Here is a 26,939-nt window from a genome sequence, read left to right on the forward strand (position 1 = left end):
GATGTTAGGTCTCATAGGGGTGGATCGTGAAATCTCACATTGGTTGGAGAGGGGGACAGAACATTCCTTACAATGGTGTGGAAACCTCTCTCTAGTAGACGCGTTTTATACCATGAGACCAACAATAATACGTAACGGACAATATCTACTAGCAGTAGACAGGGCTTTTACATCTCGTGTCATGCCTTCTATCTCTTTCTAAATCATCTCGTGTATATGAAAACATGTTAGATCTGGCTGGGCTGCCGATCTAAGTGAAAATTCCTAGAGATCAATGGATATAAATGCTGTTCTTCAAATCTTATTCTATGGACATATGATTTAATGCGCATAAGCATGTGCAACCCATTCCAGGGCCTGTCTCTCTCCCTCTAACAAAGGATTAGGTACAATTATTTTCAGGATAGGAAGCCACCCAACATGCCATAATAATATCACCATAAAATGTGGATCCAACAACAATTACCAATAACATACACAATATCAGATCCAAATCCAAATCCCATTTGGGAAGGTGAAATTAAACATCTATTACACCTCAGAATTGCAGGTAACAAGAGATTAAACAACGAATCAAGAACTTTTCAGCAGCCCTTTTCAGGTCAATTAACTTGCTTAACATTAAAAGATAGAACAAGTATGAACAGGTTTGGATGCATATTTTCTCAGATCTCAAATGGGCAGTCCGTTAAAAACTCAAAACCGATTAACATTATTGAGTATATGCAACTAAAATAAGGTTCCATGTCTCTTTCAGAATTGCAGAAAATGAAATGAATCTCATCAGATGTGGCTATGAATGGAAAATTTCAAACTACAGATTATACGATGCCTAACCCGATGTGCCGAGGAGCCGAGGATTCGATCTAGCTATGCATTGATAACATGCGTCAGCCCTGTTGGTGGTAACACCTACAGATCAATCGACACCCTGTAAATTCTCCGAGCCCGAGATTCGTCTTGGTTTCGTACCTGAATAAAGTCCAAAAAGAAAATGAACCAATGTTATTTCATGCGGCTATAAGACAAGGTAAGGAACAGCATACCTCTAAACTCTGCAACAATACCAGCAATCAGAAACATTAGCTACAGGGATACCTCAAAACACACGGATGAACAGGCTGCAAATGTTCTACAACAAGACAATCAAGAACAGAACAATCAAACCCAGAAACCAAAATTGTGTCTATTATGACAGCCTGATGGATCCTATCAGATTTCAGTCCAATTCAACAATGGAAACAGGTGAAGACTCAACAAAGAAACGTCATTAAGATTTTATTGAAACACTAAACTGCCATAATTTACAAGAAACCACAAGCTGCAAAAAACAGTCGAAGGTTTCTATTACAGAGCAGGAAAGCGGGAAATAGTTACAATCATCAATGCTTTAGCCAAATTGTACAAAAGTAACTAACAGACTCACACTTCTACAAATACTTGGTAATTCTCTTCAATTAGTTCTAGAAGTACGCTATTCATCTTCGACACCGAGACCGTATAAAACACCTGCGTATTTCTGCGTAGAACCATTGAAAAAGGTGCCCCTCAACTTCCTAAAAGTACAAGCAGTGAGCAGACTATCTGATCCTGCTTGATGACAAACTCCAATCCTCTCCACTTCTAGTAATTCTGCAAGTTTGTTCAACCCACCATGGAGACTGTTGCAGAACTTCATCAAATGCTTGATATCATAGAGCACTGGAAAATAGATCTTGATGAGCTCAAAAAACCCGGCCTGCGTTTCGGGTAAGGCTCGGCAAGTCAGCAATTTCAGCAAGTAACCAAAATCATACCCACTGTGGAACGTAACCCAGATAACATCATTGTTCAACACAACCCCAGAAGACATTAGAAGCTCACCAAATCGATTAACATCGATACCCTCTTCGTTGTTCTTCTGAAAATCAATACCACACTGGCGCAGAAGTTCAATGGAATCACTAGCAAAAATATCATTAATAGTATTGAACTCACGGAAATTGAACTGCCAAATGCAAAACTTATCCGTTCCACAAGTTGGAAGATTTCCATTCTCATCAGAAAACGTAAGACCCAATTGAATCAACTTCAAAGTATCAACATTACTCTTGAGAGTTTGGTAGTTGTAGTCGTTGATATTCTTGAAAGCACCAAGCGGTCGAAGCACAACGCCGGGGAACTCAGTATCCATGGCTATGTAATTAAACTCATCAACAATTTCACGGATAAGCGCAAACTCCTCTTCTAAATTGGCGTCCCAGACCTCACGGATTTGAATCGAATCGCCTTTGGGTAAAATCGACATTCCTCCAAGGTCAACTCGACCAAGAAAGAAAAGAAAGCGGAAGAAGCCCTAAGTGAGAAAAAAGATCGCGAACAGAGCTCGAGATCTCAGAAACGGAAGATGTGGCGGAGGAAAACCAGCGCCGGAGTAAAGGAATCTTGACAGATCTGGAAGATTGGTAACGGAAAAAAGGTAGAAGAGAAAGAATCGAGTAAGAACCCTAGAAATGAAGTGATTTAAGCAAAGAAATGAAGTGGGTAAGCAGATCTGAGCTTGAAATTGAGAATTGAAAGCGTTTAATGGCGGATCTAGAAGAAGAAAGCAGTAGATTTAGAGGTTGGGAGAGATGAAGAGAGGAAGCGTGCAGGTCAACGAAGGAGATGAAGAAGGCGGTGGAGGAGCACTCAGACACAGGGTTTGAGAGCTCTCTCGGCTAAAGACCCTTCCCTAAAACATTGCTCCATGACGGTGATAGACGAAGGGGGAAGTGTGAAGCATTTGTTTAACCTTTTTCAAAACGACGCCGTTCCATTCTGTATTTACGTACGACGCCGTTTCTTTCCTTAAATTTCAATATTCAATTATTCAATATTGGCGTCTTTCCCTCCTAATCTCGCATCTCATCTCAAATTTTGGAGGTTAATTTTCAATTTTACCCCAAAAAATAATTTTTTTTTTTTTTTTTTAAAAAAAAAAAAAAAAAAAAAAATCATAGTAATAAATCAATAATTATCTGTCCAACATAATTTCTAAAAATTTAAATTTTAATATATTTATATTAAATAGAATATTAAACAGAGGCGGAGATAGAATCTCGTTCCCGACCCTATTTATTAGTAAAAAATGTTGTCCGCTCCCTCTTTCATTCCCCATCTAAACGAGAATCTCTTTCTCGTCCAGGGTGAATTTCTGTAGATAAAATAGACATATTTTACGTACAAATTTTCTACCCAATATTTTAATAATTTTTCTAACTTTTTAAAAAATTAAATAAAAAATGTAATCGACTAATTATAATTATACAAATAATTAAAAAGTAAGTTCATAGTATAAAGACTTTAAATGAGTCGTATTCACGTTATATCTTAAAGCCTGTATTATTGAAGTCAATTTGCACTAAAGAACACATGTGATCATTTCTATTTCTATTTCTCTTTTTCTTTTTCTCTAAAAGTTGACACGTCATGTGCCAATTAATTTTTATTTTTTTTATTTTTCGTGAAAATGACACGTCATATACAAATAAATAAATATTTAATAAAATAACTATAATTTCTCTATTCAAATAATTTGATATTAATTTTTCGGGTCAATATATGTCATTGTAATGTAAGAATCAATGGGTCAACAATAAACATAGTCCCAATCAACTAACTTCATGTATTTAATTTCGATTAATATTGGCATGCTCGGTTGGAGTGACTCAAATAATATTCATTATCATAGGTTAAAAAAATATTAATAACGTACGATAGCTACAAAAGTTCACTCGCTTTCGACTTACTTTTATATTTATATATATATATATTGAACCGGACATTTGACCTGTTGCACATAAATTAGATGAATCTAAGCTAATACAATAATTAATCGTGATCAACATACTAAAAGTATTCATAATATAACAATATGAATGGAATTAACGACAATCGATCGAGAAGTTGAAACGACTAAAACGTAAGGTCTAGCAATTAGGAGTGTACATTGAACTCGAGAGCTTGAGGATCTGAACCGACCAAACTCGAAGTGTAAGAATTGGGTTGGGTTGACTTGGTTTATTAGGACTTGATTTGGTTTAGGTTGGGTATGGGTTCTATGTGTGAAGGACGAGTCAACCTGACCCAACCTGCTTGTTCTTCTTCGGTTCTTCCTTGGCTAGCGGCCTACTGCCAAACGCAGTAGGCAGTTGCAATACAATGTTCATGGGTACAAGTCCAAGTGTGAAGTGTCCAACCCGATTACGTACCCTTTATCGTTTTACACGACGTCTGACAACAGACAACTCACATCAATATCCAGTATATAGTTGGTTAGTGACAACAGACAGACACACAAAGCAGATTAAAAAAATGGTTGGTTATATAGATGCAGATCGATTATTATTATTATTATTAGATAAATGCGAATATATTTTAATTTCGAAAAATAAATTAATTTTCAAGGCGTGCATTTTATGAAATTTTAATTATTTTTTAAATTGGGTATTTTTTATTTATTACAAATTTAATTTATATTTTTTCAAAATCTTTAGTTTTTCCTTTTAAGGCCCAAGTCAATTTCGGTTGCTGAGAGTAGAGCCAATGAAATTCCACTATTTGTTGACGTGGCAATGTCGTTTTCTTATGATGAAGAAAAAGGTAAGTAGCTTGCAAATTTTACATGCAAGACAAAAACGGCAGATGCCGACATGTCGTTCCAAAATGGCTTGATGACATATTTTTCTTTCTTTTTTAGTGTATTTTAACACACACGTGCGAATATTAAAACAACTTATTCACGTGCCAATATTATTTCTTTTTTCTCCATGAAAGTCGATAACATTTGTAATAATTTCACTGAACACTCCAAGCCCACTGCTAATAGATATGGTCTATTTTTACTGTGTTAGTCTCTCATTAGTTGGAGAGGAAAACAAAGTATTCCTTATAAGAGTGTAAAAAGCTCTCCTTAACAGTTACGCTTTAAAACCATGAGGCTGACGACGATACGTAATGGAGCAAAGCATACGATATTTGCTACTAATGAGTCTAGACCGTTACAAATGATGTTAGAGTCATTCACCGAACGGTGCAAACACTGGTCGGAGTAGGGCTACTCTCTTCATAGTAGGCGCATTTTAAAGCTATAAGGCTGACGACGATACGTAATGGGGCAAAGCATACGATATTTGCTACTAATGGGTCTGGACCGTTACAAATGATGTTAGAGTCATTCACCGAACGGTGCAAACACTGGTCGGAGTAGGGCTACTCTCTTCATAGTAGGCACATTTTAAAGCTATAAGGCTGACGATGATACGTAACGAACTAAAACAAATAATATCTGCAACGGTAGGTTAAGACTGACATTTTCAACCCGTTCGAGAATTTTTAAAATTATATTTTTATAATGTCAACGCATATTCGTAATAAAAAAATAAATGATGGAACTGATAAAAGTTAATAATAAATATTGTGGATTAGTTTCAACTCCTCAATAAATAAATATATTAAAAAATATATTATTACAATATTATTTAAAATATATTTATATAATGAGTGTGAGAACTTCGTTATTGGGGTGTCCCATCCACGTTTTCGATGTCTTCCAAAAATAATTAAAAAAAAAAAGAAATACTTTTGACAGCCAACCCGAGTCTATTCTCTACTCCGCACCTCTACGAAAAATATTCTGTATCCTCCAATCAGGTACGTCCACGTAACCTAAGCCGGTCCCACGGAATATAAAATGGGTCCCGTGGGACCACCTCCCATTGGCTGGTTTCACGGAGCTGATTGAGGTGGACGGAAACGACGATGATAATAATACTCGCCGGCGATTTTTTATTTTTCTTTAATAATAATAGTTAATAATTTAATATTAATTAATATTTTGTGAATGTAATTATTATTAGTCTATTTCTTTTTTTTTTTAATATAACAAATTATTAAATATGAAAATAAATAAATAAATAAACTATTATTGAGCTAAGATCCTCCTAACCCATATCCTTTTTGAGTGCGTATAGCTGAGATTAGTCCGCTCGAACCTACCACCAGCATATATTGTCATTATTAGTCAGCTCGAACCTACTGCCAGTATATATTGTCATTTTTTTTAGTTTTTTTTCAAATGGCTTGTAACATCCTAAACTCACTACCGGTAGATATTGTCTTATTTGTTCAGATTTTCACACACTTAGGACTTTCTCTTAAGGTTTTTAAAACACGTGTGTGGTCTCCACTCCTCTACAAGGAATGTTTTGGTTCCATCTCAAACTGACGTGAGATCTCACATATTCGAATAGACTATATTGCTTTATCTATTTGTCCTTTTCGTCCTTTCGAGCTGGGCTCTCACGCGGCTTGGGTTCGATCAAATCAACCAGTGAGCAGTTTACGGAACAAGGAGTTAAGTAAGAGCTCAGAGATTGATTGAATAATCTAACTGAAGCTCGACTAAAAATGGGCTCGTGCTCAACTTTGGGAGTCGGTGGAAGTAACGTAAGCTCTACTAAAAATGGGCTCGTGCTCAACTTTGGGAGTCGGTGGAAGTAACGTTTACTGACATTAAATTCATAGTTATCGCATTCATCGTAATTAGAAAAGTGAATTAAGCACAAGAAAATAAATAAACTCAAAATATTTAAAACCTAAATATTAATACCAAATAATACATCAAACCCAAAAGAAAATAATATATATATATATATATATATATATATATATATATATATATATATATATAGAGGTTTTTTTTAGAGGTAAACGGAAAGAAGGACACGTTGCAAAACTAATTAAATAATTATTTTTTTCTTTTAATTTCGTTTTATTTCAGGGTACCAACAAACCAAAATAATAATAATAATAAATATATATCTCAGTCTTATTATATAAATAAACTAAAAATGGAAAGAGAGGAAAATCATTACTCTGTTTTCGTTCAGTTGAGTGAGTGCGGGATTTCCAAGGACGAAGAAGAAGAAGAACAGCAACAAGATCACCCTTCTGAACCACCCAAAGCGGATTCTCGGAACTGAAGAAACCCTTGTTTTGGATTGTTCCTCCACCGCCGTCGCCTTCAGCTTCTGGTTTTTTGCTTTGCAATGTAGTGAGCTGTTACGATTCGTTACAGGGTGATGGCCAAGTGTCAGTCTAACAGCGTCGGTTCAGTCGCAGTCGAGGGTATCGCCGGCGCCAATGCAGCTACTCGTTATTTCCGACTATGTACGGCGTTTTCTGGAGCTGCATTTCGCCGGAGAATCTACGATACTGTTAGTTGCGGTGGGAGTTCTCGGTACCGCCACCGGTACAAGGATCAGAGCATGGACGATGAGTCGAGGACTGGGGATTTGAAAGAGGAGAAGCAGCGGAGGAATCGGAAAGTAGTTAATGGAAGATCGGAGAAGCTTGCGGATCTTTTGAATTTAGTGGAGTCGGTGGAGATGGAGAGTGAAGTGGAGACGAGGAAGAAGGAGGAAGCCTTGGAGGAGTTGAAACGCACGGTGAAGGATTTGCAGGTTGTGGATTTGGTGAAGCGAAAAGCAGCGGCGAGTAATGTGAGGCTTATGGCGAAGGAGGATTTGGTTATACGAGGAACGCTTGCGCTTCTCGGTGCCATTCCGCCTCTTGTTGTGATGCTTGATTTGGAAGATGAACAATCTCAGATCGCTGCGCTTTACGCGTTGCTAAACCTTGGAATCGGAAACAATCCGTGAGTTCTTCTTTATCTTTAGGTTTTGATTTCTCTGTTTCCTGCATGCATGTCTTCGTTGATTTACTCATTCCATATATCTCTCTTTTCCTCCTGTTTTTGTCAATGTCTTCTCTGATTTGTAATTTCTGGACGAGATTTCTTCCGCTTTTCGCTTTCGTTCCAAAATCAAAATGGCAAATCATACAGACAATCTATTTGGTACTGCTCTGCAAATTTTTCTTCTCTGATTGTTCCAAAATCAGAAACGGGCAAAATACCCTTGCACCTTCTCGATTCTTTCTTCCTGTTATAAATTACAATCAATATGTTTAAGCTTAGTTTCTGAATCGAGTTAGTGATTAACATTGCCTTGCACCTTCTTGATTCTTTCTTCCTGTTATAAATCACAATCAATATGTTTAACCTTAGTTTCTGAATCGAGTTAGTGATGAACATTGCAGGAACAAGGCAGCTATTGTGAAAGTGGGAGCCATTCACAAAATGTTGAAGCTCATTAAACCAGAGAGTGCTTCAAACTCATCGGTTACCGAGGCAATAATTGCTAACTTCCTCGGCTTGAGCGCCCTGGACTCGAACAAGCTCGTAATCGGGTCGTCTGGTGCGATTCCGTTCTTGGTCAAATCTCTACAAAACAAGGACCATAACATTAGCAATCAGGCACGGCAGGATGTTCTCAGGGCGCTTTTCAATCTGTCAATTGCAGCATCAAATGTCTCAATCATGTTAGAAACAGATTTAATCCCATTTCTTCTCAACAGCTTGGGAGACATGGAAGTAAGTGAAAGGATCCTTTCAATTTTAAGCAACGTGGTATCAACCCCAGAAGGTAGAAGAGCAATAAGCATTGTTCCAGACGCATTCCCAATACTAGTTGATGTTTTAAACTGGACAGATTCACCTGGCTGCCAAGAAAAGGCGTCCTACGTTCTAATGGTGATGGCACACAAGCTATATGGTGAACGACAGACAATGATAGAAGCAGGCCTTGTATTTGCTTCCCTTGAATTAACGCTCTTGGGTAGCGCATTGGCTCAAAAGAGGGCATCCAGAATCTTGGAGTTCTTGAGATATGATAAAGGGAAGCAAATCTCTGAAAGTTTTGGTGGGAATCATGGTGCAGCTGTGTCTGCTCCCATTATTGGGACTTCATCTTCTTCAAATCATAATTTAGACGCCCAAATCTGTATGGAAGAATCTGAGGAAGCCATGAGCGTGGAGAAAAAAGCTGTGAAGCAATTAGTCCAACAGAGTCTGCAATACAACATGAGGAAAATTGTGAAGAGGGCCAATTTGCCTCATGATTTTGTTCCTTCAGAGCATTTTAAATCGCTCACAGCAAGTTCAACTTCCAAAAGCCTACCGTTTTGACATATCATGGTAGATCTAAAGCTAGTGTTCATAGTGTTCATACAGAAGTCTTTAAGTCTCTTGTTCTTTAACCCTCCTCTGCTTCCAAATTCAACCAAACCCATGTCAAATGCTTTGAAGTTTGATATCATCTTCCCTGGCGGTGGAGTAGTTGGTTGTCCGATGCTGTGGCTGTTTTGGCAGGGATAACAAACGGTCAGGACACTGCACTCGTACACACCAGTGGGTCATTTCGACCCACCAGTACAATTCAGCCTACACTCAGTGGCCCCTTTAAAACATGCTTTTATTTTGCTGACCTGTTGGAAGAAGAAGTGTCGGTCACTTTCACATGCCTTATAATATCATGAACAGTTTCAAACTTTTCATAGTATGATTTGCTAGAAATTTGATAGAAATCTGAGAAATGGAGCTGCGCCATTAATATTTAAACCACCCTCCTGTGAATTGTCTGCCCCAACATGGTCCTATTGGTTCTGTTCTTTAATTGATATCATTTCTTATCCTGTTTCTGCTAACCGTGCACAGATCTGGAGCGGGAGAACTTGCTGAGCTGTTTTTAGCAGAGGCATAATAATGACCAAGGCATGTCTTGAGCACGAGGTACTGTTCTTAAATATAGAATTCAGTGAATTCATTGTGTGCTATTAGGCTATGTTGAGTAGTTTAGTTATTTAATTAGAGTTGCAGTTCTGTCTTGTCTTTTGCAATGCCCTTGTATATGTTTCATCTTATGGTCTGTAGATAACTTTAAATTATGTCGACCTCGACGCCCCCATCTCATTTTCTACCCGGAACGGTTTCGGAACCTTGACCAGCAGTTTTTCAATAGTCAAGCCTATTGAGGTTGGAAAAAACCATTCAACGAGCCCACCATAACGTGTCTGTCACTTAATGACCATTAGATGTAGTGTAACAGTCCAAGCCCAACGTTAGCCGATATTGTCCGTTTTGGTCGATTATATATTGTCTTTAGCCTTACGATTTTAAAACGTGTCTATTATAGAGAGAGTCTAGCACTACTTCGGCCGGTGCACTGCACCGTCTCGTAGTTAGCTTTGATACCATTTGTAACCGCCCAAGCCTACTACTAGCCAATATTGTCCACTTTAGCCTGTTACGTATCATCGCCAGTATCATCGCCAGTCTCACGATTTTAAAACGTGTCGACTAGGGATAAATGAAATCTATCGAGATGAGTTAGATTCATATCCCCTTTCCATCAAAAATATAATTTAGAAATGGCTAATCCTCCAAGATTAATGGAGGTATTATTGTAGCTGTATCATTGGAGAACCAAAGGGCTCCTTTTTAAGCACCTGCATTGCTTTTCTGTCATTTCTCCTCATATTTGGCATCCAAGAACAACAAAGTTTTTCTTTCTGATTTTGATGCCTCACCAACCAATGTGAATAATTTTCCAACGTACCGTTGGAATTGTTAAACACGGTACAAAGATGTGATGTCCCATTTATAAGGGTGTGTAAACCTTCCCCTAGTAGACGCGTTTTAAAGCCTTGAGGGGAAGCCTGAAAGGGAAAGCCCAAAGAAGATAATATCTGCTAGCGGTGAATTTGGGTCGTTACAAATGGTATCAGAGCTAGACACCGGACGATGTGCCAGCCTTCTCGCTATTCCCCGAAGGGGGGTAGACACGAGGCAGTGGACCAGTAAGGACGCTGGGCCCCCAAAGGGGGTGGGTTTGGGGGCGATCCCACATCGATTGGAGGAAGAGGGGTGGATTGTGATGTCCCACATTGGTTGAGGAAGAGAACAAATCACTATTTATAAGGGTGTGAAACCTTCCCCTTTAAAGCTTTGAGGGGAGCCCAAAAGGGAAAGTCCAAAGAGGACAATATCGGCTAGTGGTGGATCTGGGTCGTTACACTTTGTAGAACGAAAAGATTTTGTTTGAACGTGATTTTAGGATGTTCAAGATCAGCCCGACAACAGTGATCTATAGCATTTATGTACGACAAAAGCAAGTCTTTTCAACATGTTTTGTTTTCAATCACACACGTGTTAAAATTTTTTGTCGGAGGTCGCTCGATATAGAGTTTCTCAAAACAAAACACGCTTAACTTTAGAATTAAGCATTTTTTAGCTATCTTATATTCACGATTACTCTCATTCCAAAATTTCATACTTTTCGGTCCAACATAGATTTGAAAATATTTATAATAAAAAATTCAAATTTTATTTATTTATTTATTAAAGTTTGCTTCGTAGATGCATCACCCTTACCACTTTGAAGGGTATGCAAGTAATTTGAGGAGAGCCTGCTCCTAGTTTCTCGGAACTAAGTGTAAAATAAATTAATAAATATAATATTTATGCCTTGTAAAGTGAAATAAATGTCAATATTTGGATTATTTTAAAAAACCTATACATTTTAATTTATAAAATACAACAAATATTATCTCGTTCCCGCCAGCTTTTTTATTTTAATATTAAAATTAGATAAATTTGCCATTTAATAATTATGTATATTACCGAAATAACTTTATTACCGTTAACTATTAAACTCAACCCGTGTACACTCTTAATCCGTCTTCCATGAAAATTTATGGGAAGCCTTACTTGTTTATCGTGTTCATTTTGCTTCGACTTCTTAAACAGTTGACAATTTTTTTTAAATATTTAAAAAAATAACCAACCACAAAAAAAACCAAACACGCTTCCTTAAAATTTATAAGCGAGACAAAATATTAGATACAACTTAGGTTTACTTTTTCTTTAGTAATAAATGTCAATCATATTAATACATGGTTAATGCAATTTATTTTATATTAATACAAACAAAATATAAAAGGTCAAACAGTTGAATAATTATTGGCCACCCATTTATTTTATTCTCAAACATTTTTATTATTATATAATAATAAAAATTATTTTTTTCTTCTTATTATTATTATTATTTTTTAAATTTTATCCTCTTCCCTTGCGGAAATTATAAAATAAAATTCATCAATTTTAATATACCTTAAAATTAATTAAATTAAAAGATCAGATTAAACTAGGCCTCTTTTTATTGCAATAAATGAGAGCTACAGAAAACTGTCATTATTTAAATTTTTTTTTTTAATTTAGTAAATAGTTAATTTTAAATGACTACAATTATCGACATTTAAATAATAAGATTTAAATTAAATATATATTTATTTATTTTAAATTGGGAATTCAAAATTTAAATACTAATATTAAATTAAGTCAGAGAGCGTGAAGCGTCTATAGTGGAGAAGAGAAGGTTTTTTTTTTTTTTTTTTTTTTTTTTNTTATTAATTTAAAATAATAAATAAATAAAAAATGTAAAGAAAATATTTCGAAACTCTGATATTTTTCCCTCTCTGTGTGTGTATCTGAGAAAGAAAACCCTAGCTCCTCTTCTCTCCCCGTTCTTCTCTTTCAAGTTTCCCTCGCTTTTCTATGTGATTTGGCCCCATTTCCATTCGATTCGGTGGGTTCCTTTACTTCCATGGACTTCAATTGAACTGAACCCTTCCGCGTTTCCAAGGATCTGGGAGCTTTACCTACAAACCGAGCAAACATGGCGTCTTCCGACAAGGATGTCGAAGAACAACTTTTGGAAGCTGGCAATAAGATTGTTGACCCTCCTACTTCCGTTGAACAACTTCTACCGCTTCTCGATGTAAGCCCTTCCCCTTTCTCTTCTTTTGCCCGGTTATTTTGTTTATTAATTTCGGAATTTTCTTCAATCAATTTGTTTTTTTCGACCTGGGTGAATGCTGTCTTCGAATTTTCTTTCGTTCTACCCTTTACGGTGATATTTGACGCTCGATTGATTTTCCCTTTACAATTTATCGTGCTCAGTCGTTTTTTGTATATTTAAATGTATTGCAAGTTCCTGACTTTTTACCACGTTCGAGGGGCGCGCTTACGATAATGGCTTCTCTCGTTATAAACGCCACTTTGAATGAAATTGTAGAAATGAATCAGTTGTGCAGCTGGTCTTCGAATTTGAGCTTTGCTTTATTTTTTTACTTTTCCTTTTTAAGCTTTTACTTTCTGACNGTTATGTAAAGTAAGTAAGGAAATTGTAATTGAAATTCGTTGTGTTGCTCATGTGGTGCTAGTTTGTGGAAGAGGGCTTACATGTTGCTCAAAGCTCATTTAGGATAGTATTCCCAGTCATGGTTTCTTCATTTCTTGCTAATCGTGTAGTGATTATTGTTACTATTTTCCATTCGAGACAGGTTAAATTGGAAGCCACACCTTTCATGAGATTGTTCTAACCTAAAGTCTCTTTGTTCGCACAAATGAAATTGGTTGAATTGGTTCTCAGATATAAATCTTATTATTTTTTTTATTTTTTTATTTTATTTTATTATTATTATTATTTTTTATACATCTGAGGCTTTTGATTTGAAGCATTACTAGAAGGTAAGTTGAAGCACTTCTATTAAAGTTTACTGGAATACTATTGGGTAGGGGGACATTTTCTAATTTCTCATTGAGCTGGCAGCTGGCAGTAGTTAAGAGCATCAGTTTTGGTGGTTTGGGAGGTAAGGGAAATGTTCGAGAACTGTTAAGGAGGGAATTTATCAGGATTATATATCTTTTTCAAGGCTTCCAGGAATTTGGATAAGGGGTCCTAACTTAATGAGGGTTCATGCTTTTAAAGCCAGTCAGGCTGTTCAGAATCTCTTAAGAGTAGAAGCTGTGACTTTTAAATCTTCTTATGACTGATGAGGGATGAGGGATTTTTCCACCGTATTTCTTTTTCTTCTGCTAATTTATCACTCTCCCGCTTCTCTATCCTTGCTGCTGGTGAGAGAAAATATCATGAAACATTAGCTGCTAAATAGGCCTTCTTGGTCCTTGGTATTTAAAAGCTTTGTCTATGTTGATTTTAATTTTTGTGGTCATGATAGGTAGCGCTTGCATGTGTTTTTTCCCTTCACAATAACCTGCGTGATTGCAGAAAATTGAGAGTTTTCTGGCAAGGGTTGAACAATCCCCTTCAAAATCAATGCAAAGTGCACTCGCTCCATCACTGAAAGCACTGGTTTCTGATCAGCTTCTAAGGCATTCGGATATTGATGTTAAAGTTGCAGTTGCTGCATGCATTAGCGAAATAACTAGGATCACTGCACCTGATGCCCCTTACAATGATGAGCAAATGAAGGTAATTAGAATTTAGAAATTTGGTCTTTAAGTGGATACAATGTCAATTTCCTACTTATCAAATTTATTTCTAAAGAGTTGTTTTTTGCTTCTGTTCAGGAGGTATTTCATCTTATAGTATCATCCTTTGAAAATCTCTCTGACAAGTCTAGTCGATCATATGCAAAGAGGGCATCCATACTTGAAACCGTAGCAAAGGTCAGATCGTGTGTGGTCATGCTGGATTTGGAATGTGATGGTTTGATCATTGAGATGTTCCAACATTTCCTTAAGACAGTAAGGTATCATACTGATTTTATTTTTTAAATCATTTTCCTTTTAAATTTTCACTTATAATGAGCACAATTGTGATAGATATTCGATTTCCAACAAGTTAAGTTATTTCTTGAACAAATAGAATTTGTTCCTCCATTAAATACCACTAGACTCTGCACTTAATAAGTAGTTGACTTTTACCAGAGAACATGAATAAAAAACAGAAAAATAGTCTCCTGGCAAGCTAGCTTCGCTTCTGCAAGTTTGTGGAGTATTTGGTTGGAATTGAACCATTGGATTTTTAGATAGGTTGAGACATTGGGTGAGGAGGTGCGAGAGGTGGCTAGGTTCAAGGCTTCTCATTGGGCCTTGGTTGCCAAACCATTTTGTAATTATGATCTCAGTCCTTTTTTTTCCGATTGGAGGCCCTTTTTGCAATTTGTTTTGTTCTCCTTTTGTCCAGGCTTGTTTTTGGCATGCCTTTCTGTTCTTTCATAACTGAAAATTTGGTTTCTTACCCTAAAAAGAGAGAAGAAGAAGAAGATTGTAGACTTGTTTCTCAGTATGTGAATCAATAAATTGATTGTGGATCTAAATTGCGTGAGGCCCAATAAAATAGCACATAGAAGACTTTCAAGCTTCACAAAAAACTTGATCACTAAGAATTTGAGGCAAGATCAATTGCAGAAAGCCATGGTCACTCATTTGATTCAAATACATGTGGGTTTGCAAGTGTATGTTAAGAAACCAATTTTGCTGCTAAATCTGGCAGACACAAACCCATGATTGTATGAAGCCCTCATAATTAACTGATTTTAAAGATAATTTAATCGAAGATGATACTGTGAAGTAATGGGAAGACAAGTTGTTTATTTTCTGTGCATCATCTGCTGGAGCTGCAATTTACTGCATATAGTGCCTAATTCACAAGAAAACTCCCAGATTTGGTCAGAGGAGAAATTCATTCTTGCACTTTGTTTTGTGCTCCTTTTGTTCAGGCTTGTTTTTGGCATGCCCTTCTATTCAACTGAAAATTTGGTTTCTTACTTAAAAAAAAAAAGAAAAAAGAAGAAGATTATAGAATTGTTTCTCAGTATGTGAATCAAGAAATTGATTGTGGATCTTAAATGCGTGAGGCCCAATAAAATAGAACAGAGAAGAGTTTCAAGCTTCACAAAAAACTTGATTATTAAGAATTTGGGGCAAGATCAATTGCAGAAAACCATGGCCGCTCATTTGATTCAGATACATGTGGGTTGGCAAGTCTATGTTAAGAAACCAATTTTCCTGCAAAATCTGGCAGACACAAACCCATGATTGAATGAAGCCCTCATAATTATCAGATTTTAAAGATAATTTAATGGAAGATGATACTTAATTTAATGGAAGATGATACTGTGAAGGAATATGAAGAAAAAAGGTTATTTTCTGTGCATCATTTGCTGGACTGCAATTTACTGCATATATTGTTTAATTCACAAGAAACCTCTCAGATCTGGTCAGAGGAGGAATTCATTCTTGCATTTGATGAATATGTTGGTGAAGATGACCATAAGTAATCGCTGTTTATGGAGAGTTCCCCATGAGTTTTATTTAGCTGTGATTTTTCAATCATGACGATTCAATGTTGAGTGAGTTTGTGAACAAAGTTTACTTGAGGAAAGAAGGATGTTCTATGGTTCTTCTGATAAGCGTATTGGCTTTCAAACCGAGGTTTTTATTTTTTCAATGTCCCACAAGCTTAAAAACTCTAATTTATGGATTGGTTGCTCCATGGGAAAATCCTACAACCTCATATACGTGGTGAACTTACAACAACAGGGTATTTTTAACTCAGAGGAATAAGTGAAAATTTAGCTTTCTGAGTTCCTTGATTCCTATCTCCTCTTGTCACATCTTAAGCTCAAGAACAATTTCCTGAAGTGGGAGGTAATTTATATGGTGGGTTATTAGGATAGCATTGTAATAAGTTTCATACTTTCAGTTTATTAGTTTTAGTTGGTTATTTATTGCTTTGTTAGTCTGCTTTTCGGTTTATTTGGGTTGGTCGGAAGGCAACTTCTATAAATAAGGGGAAGGTCCATTGTATTTTCAACACTTTTGAATGGAATGGAGCTCCTTCGGTTGTTCTTTACTCTAGATGCTTGGCTGGATTAAAATACATTCATGTAATTGTTGAATGGGTTGTATGAATATTATTTTGTAATATTTTGCCTATAGTTGTTATTGGCATTGAGCTGCTGGCATAATGAACGTAAATCTTATAGAAGGTTAAGCATAAGTTCATAACTTTTGCTGATACCTTGGCATATTGCTTGCTGTGCCAATTATTTTAGTAAGTTGCTGATAATTTGAAGTTAAGATGACTGCAGTAACAAGTAACTCTTCCCTGGTGTTTGCAGAGTAAAAGTTGATGTGATTTGATATTAATAATGGTAAGTAAAAGATTTACAAAAGCAAATTTCTGACACTTAACAATGCTTGGCTTTAATGTCTAACTAAACAGACCACCAAAGAATCTCTTTGTAACTTGTTCTTTGATTTGATCTTATTTATATTGTGTTCAAATACTATTTCATTTGGGTTTTGTCTGTGATATTTTTGGCCTTCCATCTATTCTATTTAGGTCTAGCATTTTACTTCTAATAGTTTGCTTTTTTTTTCCCCCCTGTTTGATAATCATTTGGTTTTTTATTTTTGGTTGTTGAAAATTAAGCCTACAAATACTACTTCCATTTTTAGGTTTCCTTGTTATGTTATCTACTTTTTACATATATCAAATAAAATCCGGAAGTTAAAAAAATAGTTTTCAAAAAGTTTGTTTTTGGTTCTGGAATTTGACTAAAATTTGAATGTTCTCTTAAAAATGTTGAAACTCATGGTAGAGAATCAATGAGAAAATCAATTTTCAAAATCCAAAAATAAAAACCCAAATGGTTATCAAATGGGGCCTAAGTTGAACATTTGTTGTTTTTCCTTTTTGTTCTTGTTCCGATTGTGAGAACATAGCAGGTTTTATTTTTTTGTGTTGGAAGTTCTAATGTTAGGAATTTTTGTGTCCATATGTTGTTAAGTTTATTAATAGTATTCTTCATCCAGAGATGATCACCCAGAGAATGTATTTTCGTCAATGGAGACAATTATGAGCCTTGTTTTAGAAGAAAGTGAAGATATATCTGTAGAGATCCTCTCTCCTATCTTAGATAGCGTGAAGAAGGACAATGAGGTAATATGCTTTGAGTTGTTATTTGTTCCCTTTTCCTTCGTTTTTCTTAAGTATTATTATTTTCACATTTTGATTCTCTTTAATCTTATAATACTATTTTCAGGAAATTCTACCCATTGCTCGGAAGTTAGGGGAGAGAGTTCTTGATAACTGTTCTACTAAGCTCAAACCTTATTTGGTTCAAGCTGTAAAAACCTTGGGAATTTCTTTTGATGATTATAGTGATGTGGTTGCTTCCATATGCAAAGATCTTTCTGGCTCTCTGGAGCCAAGTAATCTTCGTGATGCTGATGACAACACGGTATGTTCTTAAATAATGTTCAGTTTAGTAGTCTTGACAACTTATTCTTTCTTAAGGCGGGGTTCCATCAAGTCTTGCTAAATGTCCATCCCATTTTCCCACCCCCTAATGTTGAGTGTTGTACAAACGGGATTTTATATCGGCTATCTCTTGGTATCTTAAAAATGAAGCTCCATAGGCCTTATCTCTCTGTTTATTGGCAGGCAGATGAGTGACTAGAATCTGTGTCAATGTTTATTTCCTGTAAATCTTCCATGAATACAATGTTTGATTCCCACGTTTAAGATTTATGTGATATGTGATTCTGATATTGAAATTTACCATGAGTTTCCGTACTACAGAGATTTGGGTTTTATAACATGAGATTCTGTGTGTTGAAACAACATTTTACTCCCAATTGGTCAGCATACAAGGTACTTAACATTGACCAAAGTGAATTTTTTGTAATGGTTTTTGCGTTTTGTTTTCTGTTGTAACTTTGTGCAGGTTCCGGAGAGCAAGTCAGTTGGAACGTCTGGGGAAGAGGTAAATGATTCTTAATGCTGTATTCTTTCCTGATTTTGTTTTAGAAGTATTTCTTCCCTTATTAGAACAGGAAGCTCCATATATTCTTATGTAAGTAATGTATGCAAAATATAACATATTTGGTTGATATGTAGAAAGTAGTTAGGTTACCTTTGTTTAATTGATACTGAGTTAAATGATATGATATCTATCAGGTTGAAGACAAACTCACAGAAGTGGCCACACCTGAGAGAGTTGATACAGCCATCGAGAAACATCGTGACTCTGTTAAGAGCAATGGAGTTGCACAGGGGGGTGAAGATGGTTCCGTCCCTAATTTGGAGAACAAGAAAGAAGAACATGGTGGTCATGAGTGCAAAGAGGTGAAATCACCCAAAAGTTCTGAACCTGCTAAGTTGGGCTCTGAGAAAGCTAGTAATGTGAAGGAAAGACCTGAAAAGATCCCTAAGAAAAGAGGTAGAAAACCTAATCCAAAACCTGCAGAAGTTCCTCATGTTGATGCCCAGAAGGGATCTCAGAGTCAGCCAGAACATGAAAGCCATAGTGAACATCCTGGTTCTCCTCGTGGGAACCGGTCTGCTGAAAATTTGCCTTCAGAAATTGAGGCTGATGCCAAGCCATCTTCACCCAAGGCTATGGAGATTGAATCTGCCAATGTTACTACACCTTCACTTAGTGGAAGCGTTCCTGATGAGTGTAATAATAAGTCTGGACAGGGAAAGAAGGCTGCTCAGGCAAAGAAGAAAGTCAACTCAGCTAAAGAGGTGGCTTCGACTGCACAAGTTTCAAAAAAATCATCTGACGAAATAAATGACTCGGGAGCAAAGCTTGCTGAAGATAAGGCTGCTGCTGGGGTTTCTGATGATTCTAAGACTGCAGATGAAGATGCAGCAGAAAGGGAAAGTGACACTACCAGTGATTCTGAGGCTAAGTCTTTGAAGCAGTCTGCTAGGAAGGGAGATGGAGCCAGTAAGAGTGGTGGTGGATCTTTAAAACAATCGGAGGCTAAGAGAAAGAAGGGATCTGGGAAAACTATTTCCGGAAAAACCTTGAAAAAGTTGTCAGGCGATGATGATAAAAAGGTGGTTAGAGCGGTGTTAGTTCTTTGTTTGGCTTCGTGATAAAATCTTATCCCAACTGATGCGTTAATAATTGTTTGGTTGAATTGTGGTTATTCTTCTAGGAAACAACACCTGTGCTGAAACCAACCTCAAAAACTACCAAAGATGAGAAGATCTTGAACAAGAGCACAACACCAGCCTCCAAGAGGAAACGAACTCCTAGCAAAGAAAAAGTATGTTCTACCGTATAGTGTTTATTAGTTCCATGTCATTATGGATGAAAACTTTTCACTGCTTGGAGAAAAAATTTAACACAGTAATGTTGCGATGATTGTATTTAGGTGTGCACATGGATATTGTTCTCTCCCCTCAAGTAAAAGTCGCTCTTTATTTTATTGCCATCAATGCATCATAGTTAGTGTCATATAATTCAACGTGTGTATGTTAATTTCATTAAAAAATTACCGATTCCTTTGTCTTTTCCTGATTAGATGTCAGGTTAATAGTTCGTTGGTTTCTACTGTGTTTGTTTGTGCATTTGTCAAACATTTTTTTTTTTTGAGGATATGGATATCAAAATGCTTGCTTGCTTCTTATAGACATATCATCTGATTTGTCCAAAATTTTTGTTGCGAGCATATGAAACTTAAATGATACACAAACAAATAACCAAAAATCTATAAAAGCAAAGAAGTAATGGATATTTGAACTTCCGACAAGCAAGTTTCTCGTTGGGCTTGTTTGTTTTGAGTTTGTTTCTCCGGCTTCCTCTTTGGGTTTTTTCTTCTCAGTTTTTAAGAGTTTTTGTGGGATGTTTTTTCTTTTTGTTCTCTCTCTCTCTCTCTCCCCCTCTTCTTTTATTCTATGAATGGAAAATTTTTGTTTCTTGTTAAGAAAAAAGGACTATTCCTGGCTTCAATATTACTGCCTCATTTTTGTATACGACCTTAAAGCAACATATCCTTGATTGGCCCATTGCACTTTTCTTTGTTGTTGAAAGCTTAAATCTCATCTTTACTTACTGTTACTTTCAGGAGTCTGAGACCAAGGATTTTGATGAAACTTTGGTTGGTTCAAAGATAAAAGTGTGGTGGCCAAAAGATCGGATGTAAGTACCAATGGTCTCTGAATTATTTTAGGTATCTTTGATGTATGGTTGATATCGTATTATAAACAAATTGTAAAATGCATGTGCTATATGCAGAAGTATACTTTTCTAATATTTTTGCGCATTGGTACCTCATTTAATTGGTGTCATATTCAAGGTTAGAACTTAGATTTAAAATTGGATTTGAAAAAACTTCCGAGTATGTGGATTGAAATTTGTTGGATGAGGTCCTTAGGCAGAGATTTTTGACTTGGAGTTGTCTTTGGATTAGGAAATATTCATTCCTTATCAACGACAAACTGATAGGTAAGGTAGAGGCTTCTAGAGGACTTAGGAAAGCAGATCTCCTTCTTCCTTTCTCTTGTTCCTAGTGGTAGATATTCTTAGTAGATTAGTTGCCGCTGGTGTGGAAAGAGGGGTTCAGGGTTCAAGTGGGAAGGGAAAATTTTCAAGTGCCATTTTCACCTGTCACATCTCTAGTTCGCTGATGGTACCGTTTTCTTTTGTTATGGAATGGAGGATTTGTTGGTTAACCTTAATTACATTCTTTACATCTCTGAGCTTATTTTGGGTCTTAAGATTAAAAGGTGAGTGTGGTCCTGGGCATTAATTGTGAGTCGTCTAAGTTGAACTCTTGGGCTTATCTAGTTGATTGTGAGGTGGGTTCTCTTCCTTATTCTTACCTTGAGCTTCCTGTAAGCCACAACCCTAGGTCTGTTTCCTTATTGGATTTCTCGAAAGGAGGGAGGCTGTAATGCCCCTAAAGCAAAAGGATTTTTAGATGTGCCTTTTGACCCACAACCTCTGTTACGGCCCAGGCCCACCGCTAGCAAATATTGTCCTCTTTGGGCTTTCCCTTTTGGACTTCCCCTTAAAGCTTTAAAACGCGTCTGCTAGGGAAAGGTTTCCACACCCTTATAAAGGGTGTTTCGTTCTCTTCCCTAACCAATGTGAAATATCACAATCCACCCCCCTTCAGGGCCCAACGTCCTTGCTGGCACTCGTTCTTTTCTCCAATCAATGTGGGGCCCCACCAAATCCACCCCCCTTCGTGGCCCAGCGTCCTTACTGGCACACCGCCTCATGTCTACCCTCCTTTGAGGAACAACCTCCTCGCTGACACATCACCTAGTGCCTGGCTCTGAAACCAACTGTAACGCCCCTAATTTTCTTAACCTAATTAGTGACTTCACCCATACATGCATAAATCTTTAAGCGGAAATTCATCATAAATAGCTTTGGAAACAACACCCTTCTTACATGAAGGTTCAAAATCCGAACCAAACATAACTCCGAAAAGAAAACATTCAATTATTGAATCCTGAAAAGTTAGATAAAATAAATATTCAACGATCTAACTTAAAAACCCAGATAAAAACATAAACTACTAGCTATGCCATCTCATTAACTTCCATGGTAACCTTAGCTCCACCGTCAGTCGTACATTAGTGCCTTGCCTTACCTAAAAAATGGAAAGGCACCGTCAGCCCTATTTTTCATAAAAGGCAAGGCACCAATGTACGGCTGACGATGGATCTGAGCTTACCATGGAAGTTAATGAGATGACGTAGCTAGTAGTTTATGTTTTTATTTGGGTTTTAAGTTAGATCGTTGAATATTTATTTTATCTAAATTTTTTAGGATTCAGTTATTGAATGTTTTCATTTCGGAGTTATGTTTAGTTCGGATTTTGAACCTTTATGTAAGACTGGTGTTGTTTCCAAAGCTATTTATGATGAATTTCCGCTTAAAGATTTATGCATGTATGGGTGACGTCACTAATTAAGTTAAGAAAATTAGGGGCGTTATAGTTGGTATCAGAGCCAGGCACTAGGCGATGTGCCAGCGAGGAGGCTGTTCCTCGAAGGGGGGTAGACATGAGGCGGTGTGCCAGTAAGGACGTTGGGCCCCGAAGGGGGGTGGATTTGGTGGGGGTCCCACATTGATTGGAGAAAAGAATGAGTGCCAGCGATGACGCTGGGCCCTGAAGGGGGTGGATTGTGATATCCTACATTGGTTGGGGAGGAGAACGAAACACCCTTTATAAGGGTGTGGAAACCTTTCCCTAGCAGACGCGTTTTAAAGCATGAAAGGGAAAGCCCAAAGAGAATAATATCTGCTAGCAGTAGGGGTCTGGGCCGTTATAGAGGCTGTGGGTGGTTCAAAGGCACATCTAGAAATCCTTGGTTTGCAATTGCTTTAGGTTTTCCTTCCTTCTCTAAACATGTGTAGTGTTGGGTTGTGGATGGCTCAAATGCCTATATTTGGGAGGGTTGTTGGGTGGGCCAGAGTTCCCTAGGATTTACTGTGTATCTTCTTTGAGGGTGAAATCAGTATCTTCTGCTGTTTCTTTATTGGGTATGTCTCTTTCAGTTCAAGTTTGGTATGCAGGTATTTGGTGTATGTAGTGGAGAGGAATGATAGGATCGGGGAGGTCCTGGGAAGAGGTTTGGTTCTTAGCTAGGTTTAATGCACCGCTTCAGGTGTCTGTGTTCAAGGATTCTTGTAATTGTTTGCATGGTTTGGCCCGTTGGATTGGTCCCTTTCTCAGCTTAGTTTGGGTGCTTTGAGGACTGTTTTTTAACGCCATTTATGTTTTGCTGGCTTGTTGACTTTGTATTTTTTCATTTTTATCTCGATGAAAGTTGGTTCTGTTAATATCTTCATTTGTCCATGATAAAACAATTATAATGTTTAATTTCTGGTTATTTGTTGTGTGTCATATTCCATCGGCTTCAGGTTTTATGAAGGTGTTATTGATTCTTTTGATCCTGAAAAAAGGAAGCACAAGGTAAGATATCATTTATGGAATCTGATGTTCTTTGTTACTATGGCATGTATGCATTTTAGTGCATATGTATGTGTTACATATACATATACTTCTATGTATATATATATATATACACATACCTATATATATTCATTGGTTTATGATATTTTACGAGGTTCATTCTGTGCAGGTTTTGTACATGGATGGAGACCAAGAAATACTAAATCTTAAAAAGGAGAGATGGGAATTTATTGATGGTGACTCTGAATCTGAACAGGTAGGTTGCTGTGTAAATTGTATTTTGCTTGTCGTCTAAGATCCTCTAGCCTTAATGTTTTTCTTTATCATATGATAACAGGAGCAAACAGAAGATTTAGTGAGATCAGAATCTGCAGCCGAGACGTACGTACAGCTAACTTTCAATATTGCTCATTTCAGTTTAACATTCTGAATTTACATTTTATGAACGAAAAAGGGAGCTGCGAAGATAATCGTAACCCGCTCATTTAGGTTTCAATATTAATCCCCACATATGGTATATTTGTGGTTTTCCTTTGTTGAAATGAACTTACGTATAAAGATAACATCAATGCATGTGTGCAAATGGCCATCTTTTACATTGACCAGCATACTAGTTTCGGGTACTTGGTATTTGCTTATCTCATAAGTAGTCACGAGCTCTGTCGAAAACGTGTAATAGGTTCTCTAGGACCTTAGCATCTTTAAATCAAGTTTCCCCTTTCACGAGCGCCATGCCAAACTGTTTTAGTTGGAAAGGTTGTAAGCATACTAGTTGTGAGAGGCATTCCCTTTTAGCCTGTATGGCTTTCAGTGTTGACTAGTTTCTTTCATCTGATATTAACTTAGATAAGTTCTTAATCTCTGATGGTTTAGATTTATATCGTGGAAATATCTTTATAATCAATTCAGCACTTGATTCTTTCTATCTTCAGAGAAGCTATGATGCTCGTACTTGTGCTACTGTTTTTACTGAATTTTGTCAATATATGATCATGATATTGTTTGTTGTTGGCATTTGTTATTGGTTTATGTGGATTCTTTTGATTGTTGTTACAGACCTCAAAAGAAAAAGGCAAAAATAAACGCCAATAAGTCTGCGACACGAGGAAAGATGGACGGTTCGCCCAAAAAGTTAGTTCATTTCACAACTGTTCGCTCTCTCAATAATGGTTCTTGATTTTTAATTGTTAGACTCAATTCTAGGGGTGGAGTAACTTCCTCAAGCAAATCCAAGGGTGCAACTACAAAAACTGATCGGAGTAGTGGCAGCAAAGTTGAGGGCAAGTCGAAAGAGAATACCCCTCGGGTTGGAAGACCTCCGGGTTCTACAGCTAGCAAATCCAAAGATCAAACCACTCCTAAAACTGGTAGCAAGGCTGGTAGCGCAGGTCCGAAAATTGCTGGCAAGTCGAGGAATGACGATGCTGAATCACACAAGACTGGTAAATTGAAGGATGACGAGACGTCCACACCTGCTGCAGCGGCTTCTGCGAAGTCCAAGCAAGATGTATTGAAGACAGGGAAGTCCAAACAAGAAACTCCCAAAACTCCTGCAATTTCAAAGGGAAAATCACCCAAAACAGGCGACAAATCAAATAACTCTAATCTCTCCAGCAAGGTCAAGTTCACATCTTCAAAATCAAAAGAAAGCGGGGATTTGAAGAACTCGCCCGCTTCTGGAAAAGCAACAGAGAACTCAAAGGGGAAGTCGCTAAATTCATCCAACGATCAAGGCAGTGAATCCAAGTCAGGGAAGAAACGAAGAAGAGAGCCAAAAGGTTAAATCACCACACCACCTATTCCAGAAAAGCTCGGAGTTGTCTATTCTTGCCTTGGTTCAGCACTACATATTTGCAAATTCTAGAATGAGTTCTTTGGGAAGCTTGCTCTGGATCTTGTTATCTCATTGGCATATTTTCCAGATTGTCTGTCATATATTCTTAGTCGTTAGGTTAGGTTAGGCGCGATTATAGGAGTATGCTAGCTAGTTGCCTCTGTAGTTGTTTGCCTCAATTCATGTCATCTGTGGGAGGGAGGTAAGGTAAAAGGTAAAGGTAATAGTAGAAGAGAGAGGATGTTGAAGTGTTAGATAATGTGTACTACTACTAGGCTTTCTCTGAACACAAAAGATTGGCTTGGCTTATTAGAGAAGAGGAGAAAGGCCACAGATTGAGAACAAAGGCCCTTTTTAGGCCTTCTTTTTTTAACTCCCTCGGTGATTTTTCAGAGTAATTGTTGTTAACCCAACATCTGCTGCTATATTCTGATTAATGGTTTTGGAAAGCTTAATCTTATGGAGTCATTTGACTCGTAAGTTTAGGTGTGTATATCCCCCATCAAACTTTGCACTACTTTTTTCTTTGTTTATGGATTATGGATTATTATTATAGGCTTCTTCCCACAGGACTGTTCGTTCTTTTTTGGATCCCGCTCCTAAACATAAGGGATAGGAGGAATATGATCGGGCCTATCATATCGAAAGGGTTGTCGAATGAGAACCCGTTTAGGGTGGGTTACATTCTAATTATGAGAAGGGGTCATCTGAGCGTATTTATTTAAATAGATACTATGTTTACCTATGGATTCTTATGTATGGACCTGTTTGTTAACATATCTCTCGTTATTTGGGATCCTATTCATCTCTCGCCTGATTCAACTGACGGTTGGATAATAAGAAGGCGAGGTGATCCGATTTGATTTCGGAATAAGTCCTCTTGGTAGTGAATTGTTGAATTTGCAGTTTTTGGAAAGTGGGGTACTTCACTGAATTCAAGGGGTTGAATTTGTTTGTTTTACCGTTTGTGGCATTATTATTGTGTATCAGTCCCCACTTCCATCGTCTTCTTGTGGCCTTCTTCAGCTGTTTATGTTTCTGCAGCTGCTGCTGCTCTGAATTCTGTGCTTGTTTTGTTTCACTCAAATTAAAACCTCCTCGTGAAATGTTCTTTCCTCTCTCTCTCTATATATATATGTGTATATATATATATATATATGTGTGTATGTATACGTATGTATATATATGTATGTATCTATACGGGTAGACGAAAAAATAATTTAATTAGAGGCAAGATTTTTATCAATAATTTTATTTTTCGAATGTGGTGGTTGTGATTGTTTAGGAACCAGATAGCACAAGAGTAACCATATCAACCGCTAGGAGTTGTCGTTGTCGCAACAACTTGGAGTTGGCAACGTCTGACTTGTGGTCCACACTAAATTTTATCGTATATTATTACATTTTACCGTAAATTTAAAAGGATTTATAGGATTTATAAGATTTAATATATAATTCTCGTTAGGTAAACTTTATGACAAATATATGAACTTTATTTAAAGGTGAATGTGCCTAACTTATGTTATCACGTAACTACTGTGCAATTGGATCATATGATCTCTCGTTTTCATATGGATATGACACCATTTGCTTGATCGGAAAATAGACTGAACCGATTAATCTATAAGTTATCTATCAATTTGA

The 26,939-nt window shown here is 37.0% G+C and overlaps 3 protein-coding genes across 6 annotated transcripts; 2 read left to right on the forward strand and 1 right to left on the reverse strand.

Moving 5' to 3' along the window:
• Positions 1-1,249: 1,249 nt before the first annotated feature.
• LOC111798873 (probable CCR4-associated factor 1 homolog 7) lies at positions 1,250-2,750 on the reverse strand. The gene has a single exon (XM_023682224.1). The coding sequence runs from the start codon at positions 2,285-2,287 to the stop codon at positions 1,475-1,477; it is 813 nt and encodes a 270-aa protein (XP_023537992.1). The 5' UTR covers positions 2,288-2,750; the 3' UTR covers positions 1,250-1,474.
• A 4,139-nt stretch (positions 2,751-6,889) lies between these two features.
• LOC111798641 (U-box domain-containing protein 12-like) lies at positions 6,890-9,869 on the forward strand. Of its 3 annotated transcripts, none has more exons than XR_002815730.1 (3): positions 6,890-7,678; positions 8,122-9,244; positions 9,578-9,869. XR_002815730.1 is itself a non-coding variant. In XM_023681914.1 (3 exons), the coding sequence occupies exons 1-2, from the start codon at positions 7,104-7,106 to the stop codon at positions 9,047-9,049; spliced, it is 1,503 nt and encodes a 500-aa protein (XP_023537682.1). In that variant the 5' UTR covers positions 6,890-7,103; the 3' UTR covers positions 9,050-9,058; positions 9,578-9,869. The 3 variants fall into 3 exon arrangements, 2 of the variants coding, with proteins under 2 accessions (XP_023537682.1, XP_023537681.1); XM_023681914.1 differs by having other exon boundaries at positions 8,122-9,058; XM_023681913.1 differs by lacking the exon at positions 9,578-9,869 and having other exon boundaries at positions 8,122-9,481.
• Positions 9,870-12,369: 2,500 nt separating this feature from the next.
• Positions 12,370-25,802, forward strand: LOC111798642 (protein starmaker-like). 2 transcript variants are annotated; one of them, XM_023681916.1, is made up of 14 exons: positions 12,370-12,698; positions 13,992-14,195; positions 14,294-14,475; positions 17,549-17,675; positions 17,779-17,976; positions 18,463-18,501; positions 18,696-19,583; positions 19,685-19,795; positions 20,597-20,670; positions 23,410-23,461; positions 23,631-23,717; positions 23,799-23,842; positions 24,518-24,592; positions 24,665-25,802. In XM_023681916.1, exons 1-14 carry the CDS (start codon positions 12,597-12,599, stop codon positions 25,242-25,244), a joined length of 2,763 nt encoding a protein of 920 aa, XP_023537684.1. In that variant the 5' UTR covers positions 12,370-12,596; the 3' UTR covers positions 25,245-25,802. The 2 variants fall into 2 exon arrangements, with proteins under 2 accessions (XP_023537684.1, XP_023537685.1); XM_023681917.1 differs by lacking the exons at positions 12,370-12,698; positions 13,992-14,195 and adding an exon at positions 16,852-16,884 and having other exon boundaries at positions 14,427-14,475.
• Positions 25,803-26,939: the final 1,137 nt, after the last annotated feature.

The sequence above is a fragment of the Cucurbita pepo genome, chromosome LG07 (assembly GCF_002806865.2).
Source record: "Cucurbita pepo subsp. pepo cultivar mu-cu-16 chromosome LG07, ASM280686v2, whole genome shotgun sequence".
In the NCBI taxonomy this organism is placed as follows: Eukaryota; Viridiplantae; Streptophyta; class Magnoliopsida; order Cucurbitales; family Cucurbitaceae; genus Cucurbita; species Cucurbita pepo.

What these genes read in the sequence shown, in the direction of transcription:
- LOC111798641 (XM_023681914.1), top strand. Translation starts at nt 7,104, where the DNA reads ATGGCCAAGTGTCAGTCTAACAGCGTCGGTTCAGTCGCAGTCGAGGGT. An exon ending in CTTGGAATCGGAAACAATCC is followed by an intron (nt 7,679 to 8,121) that starts GTGAGTTCTTCT and finishes TGAACATTGCAG; the next exon opens with GAACAAGGCAGCTATTGTGA.
- LOC111798873 (XM_023682224.1), bottom strand. Translation starts at nt 2,287, where the DNA reads ATGTCGATTTTACCCAAAGGCGATTCGATTCAAATCCGTGAGGTCTGG.
- LOC111798642 (XM_023681916.1), top strand. Translation starts at nt 12,597, where the DNA reads ATGGCGTCTTCCGACAAGGATGTCGAAGAACAACTTTTGGAAGCTGGC. An exon ending in TTGGAACGTCTGGGGAAGAG is followed by an intron (nt 18,502 to 18,695) that starts GTAAATGATTCT and finishes GATATCTATCAG; the next exon opens with GTTGAAGACAAACTCACAGA. An exon ending in CTGAAAAAAGGAAGCACAAG is followed by an intron (nt 23,462 to 23,630) that starts GTAAGATATCAT and finishes CATTCTGTGCAG; the next exon opens with GTTTTGTACATGGATGGAGA.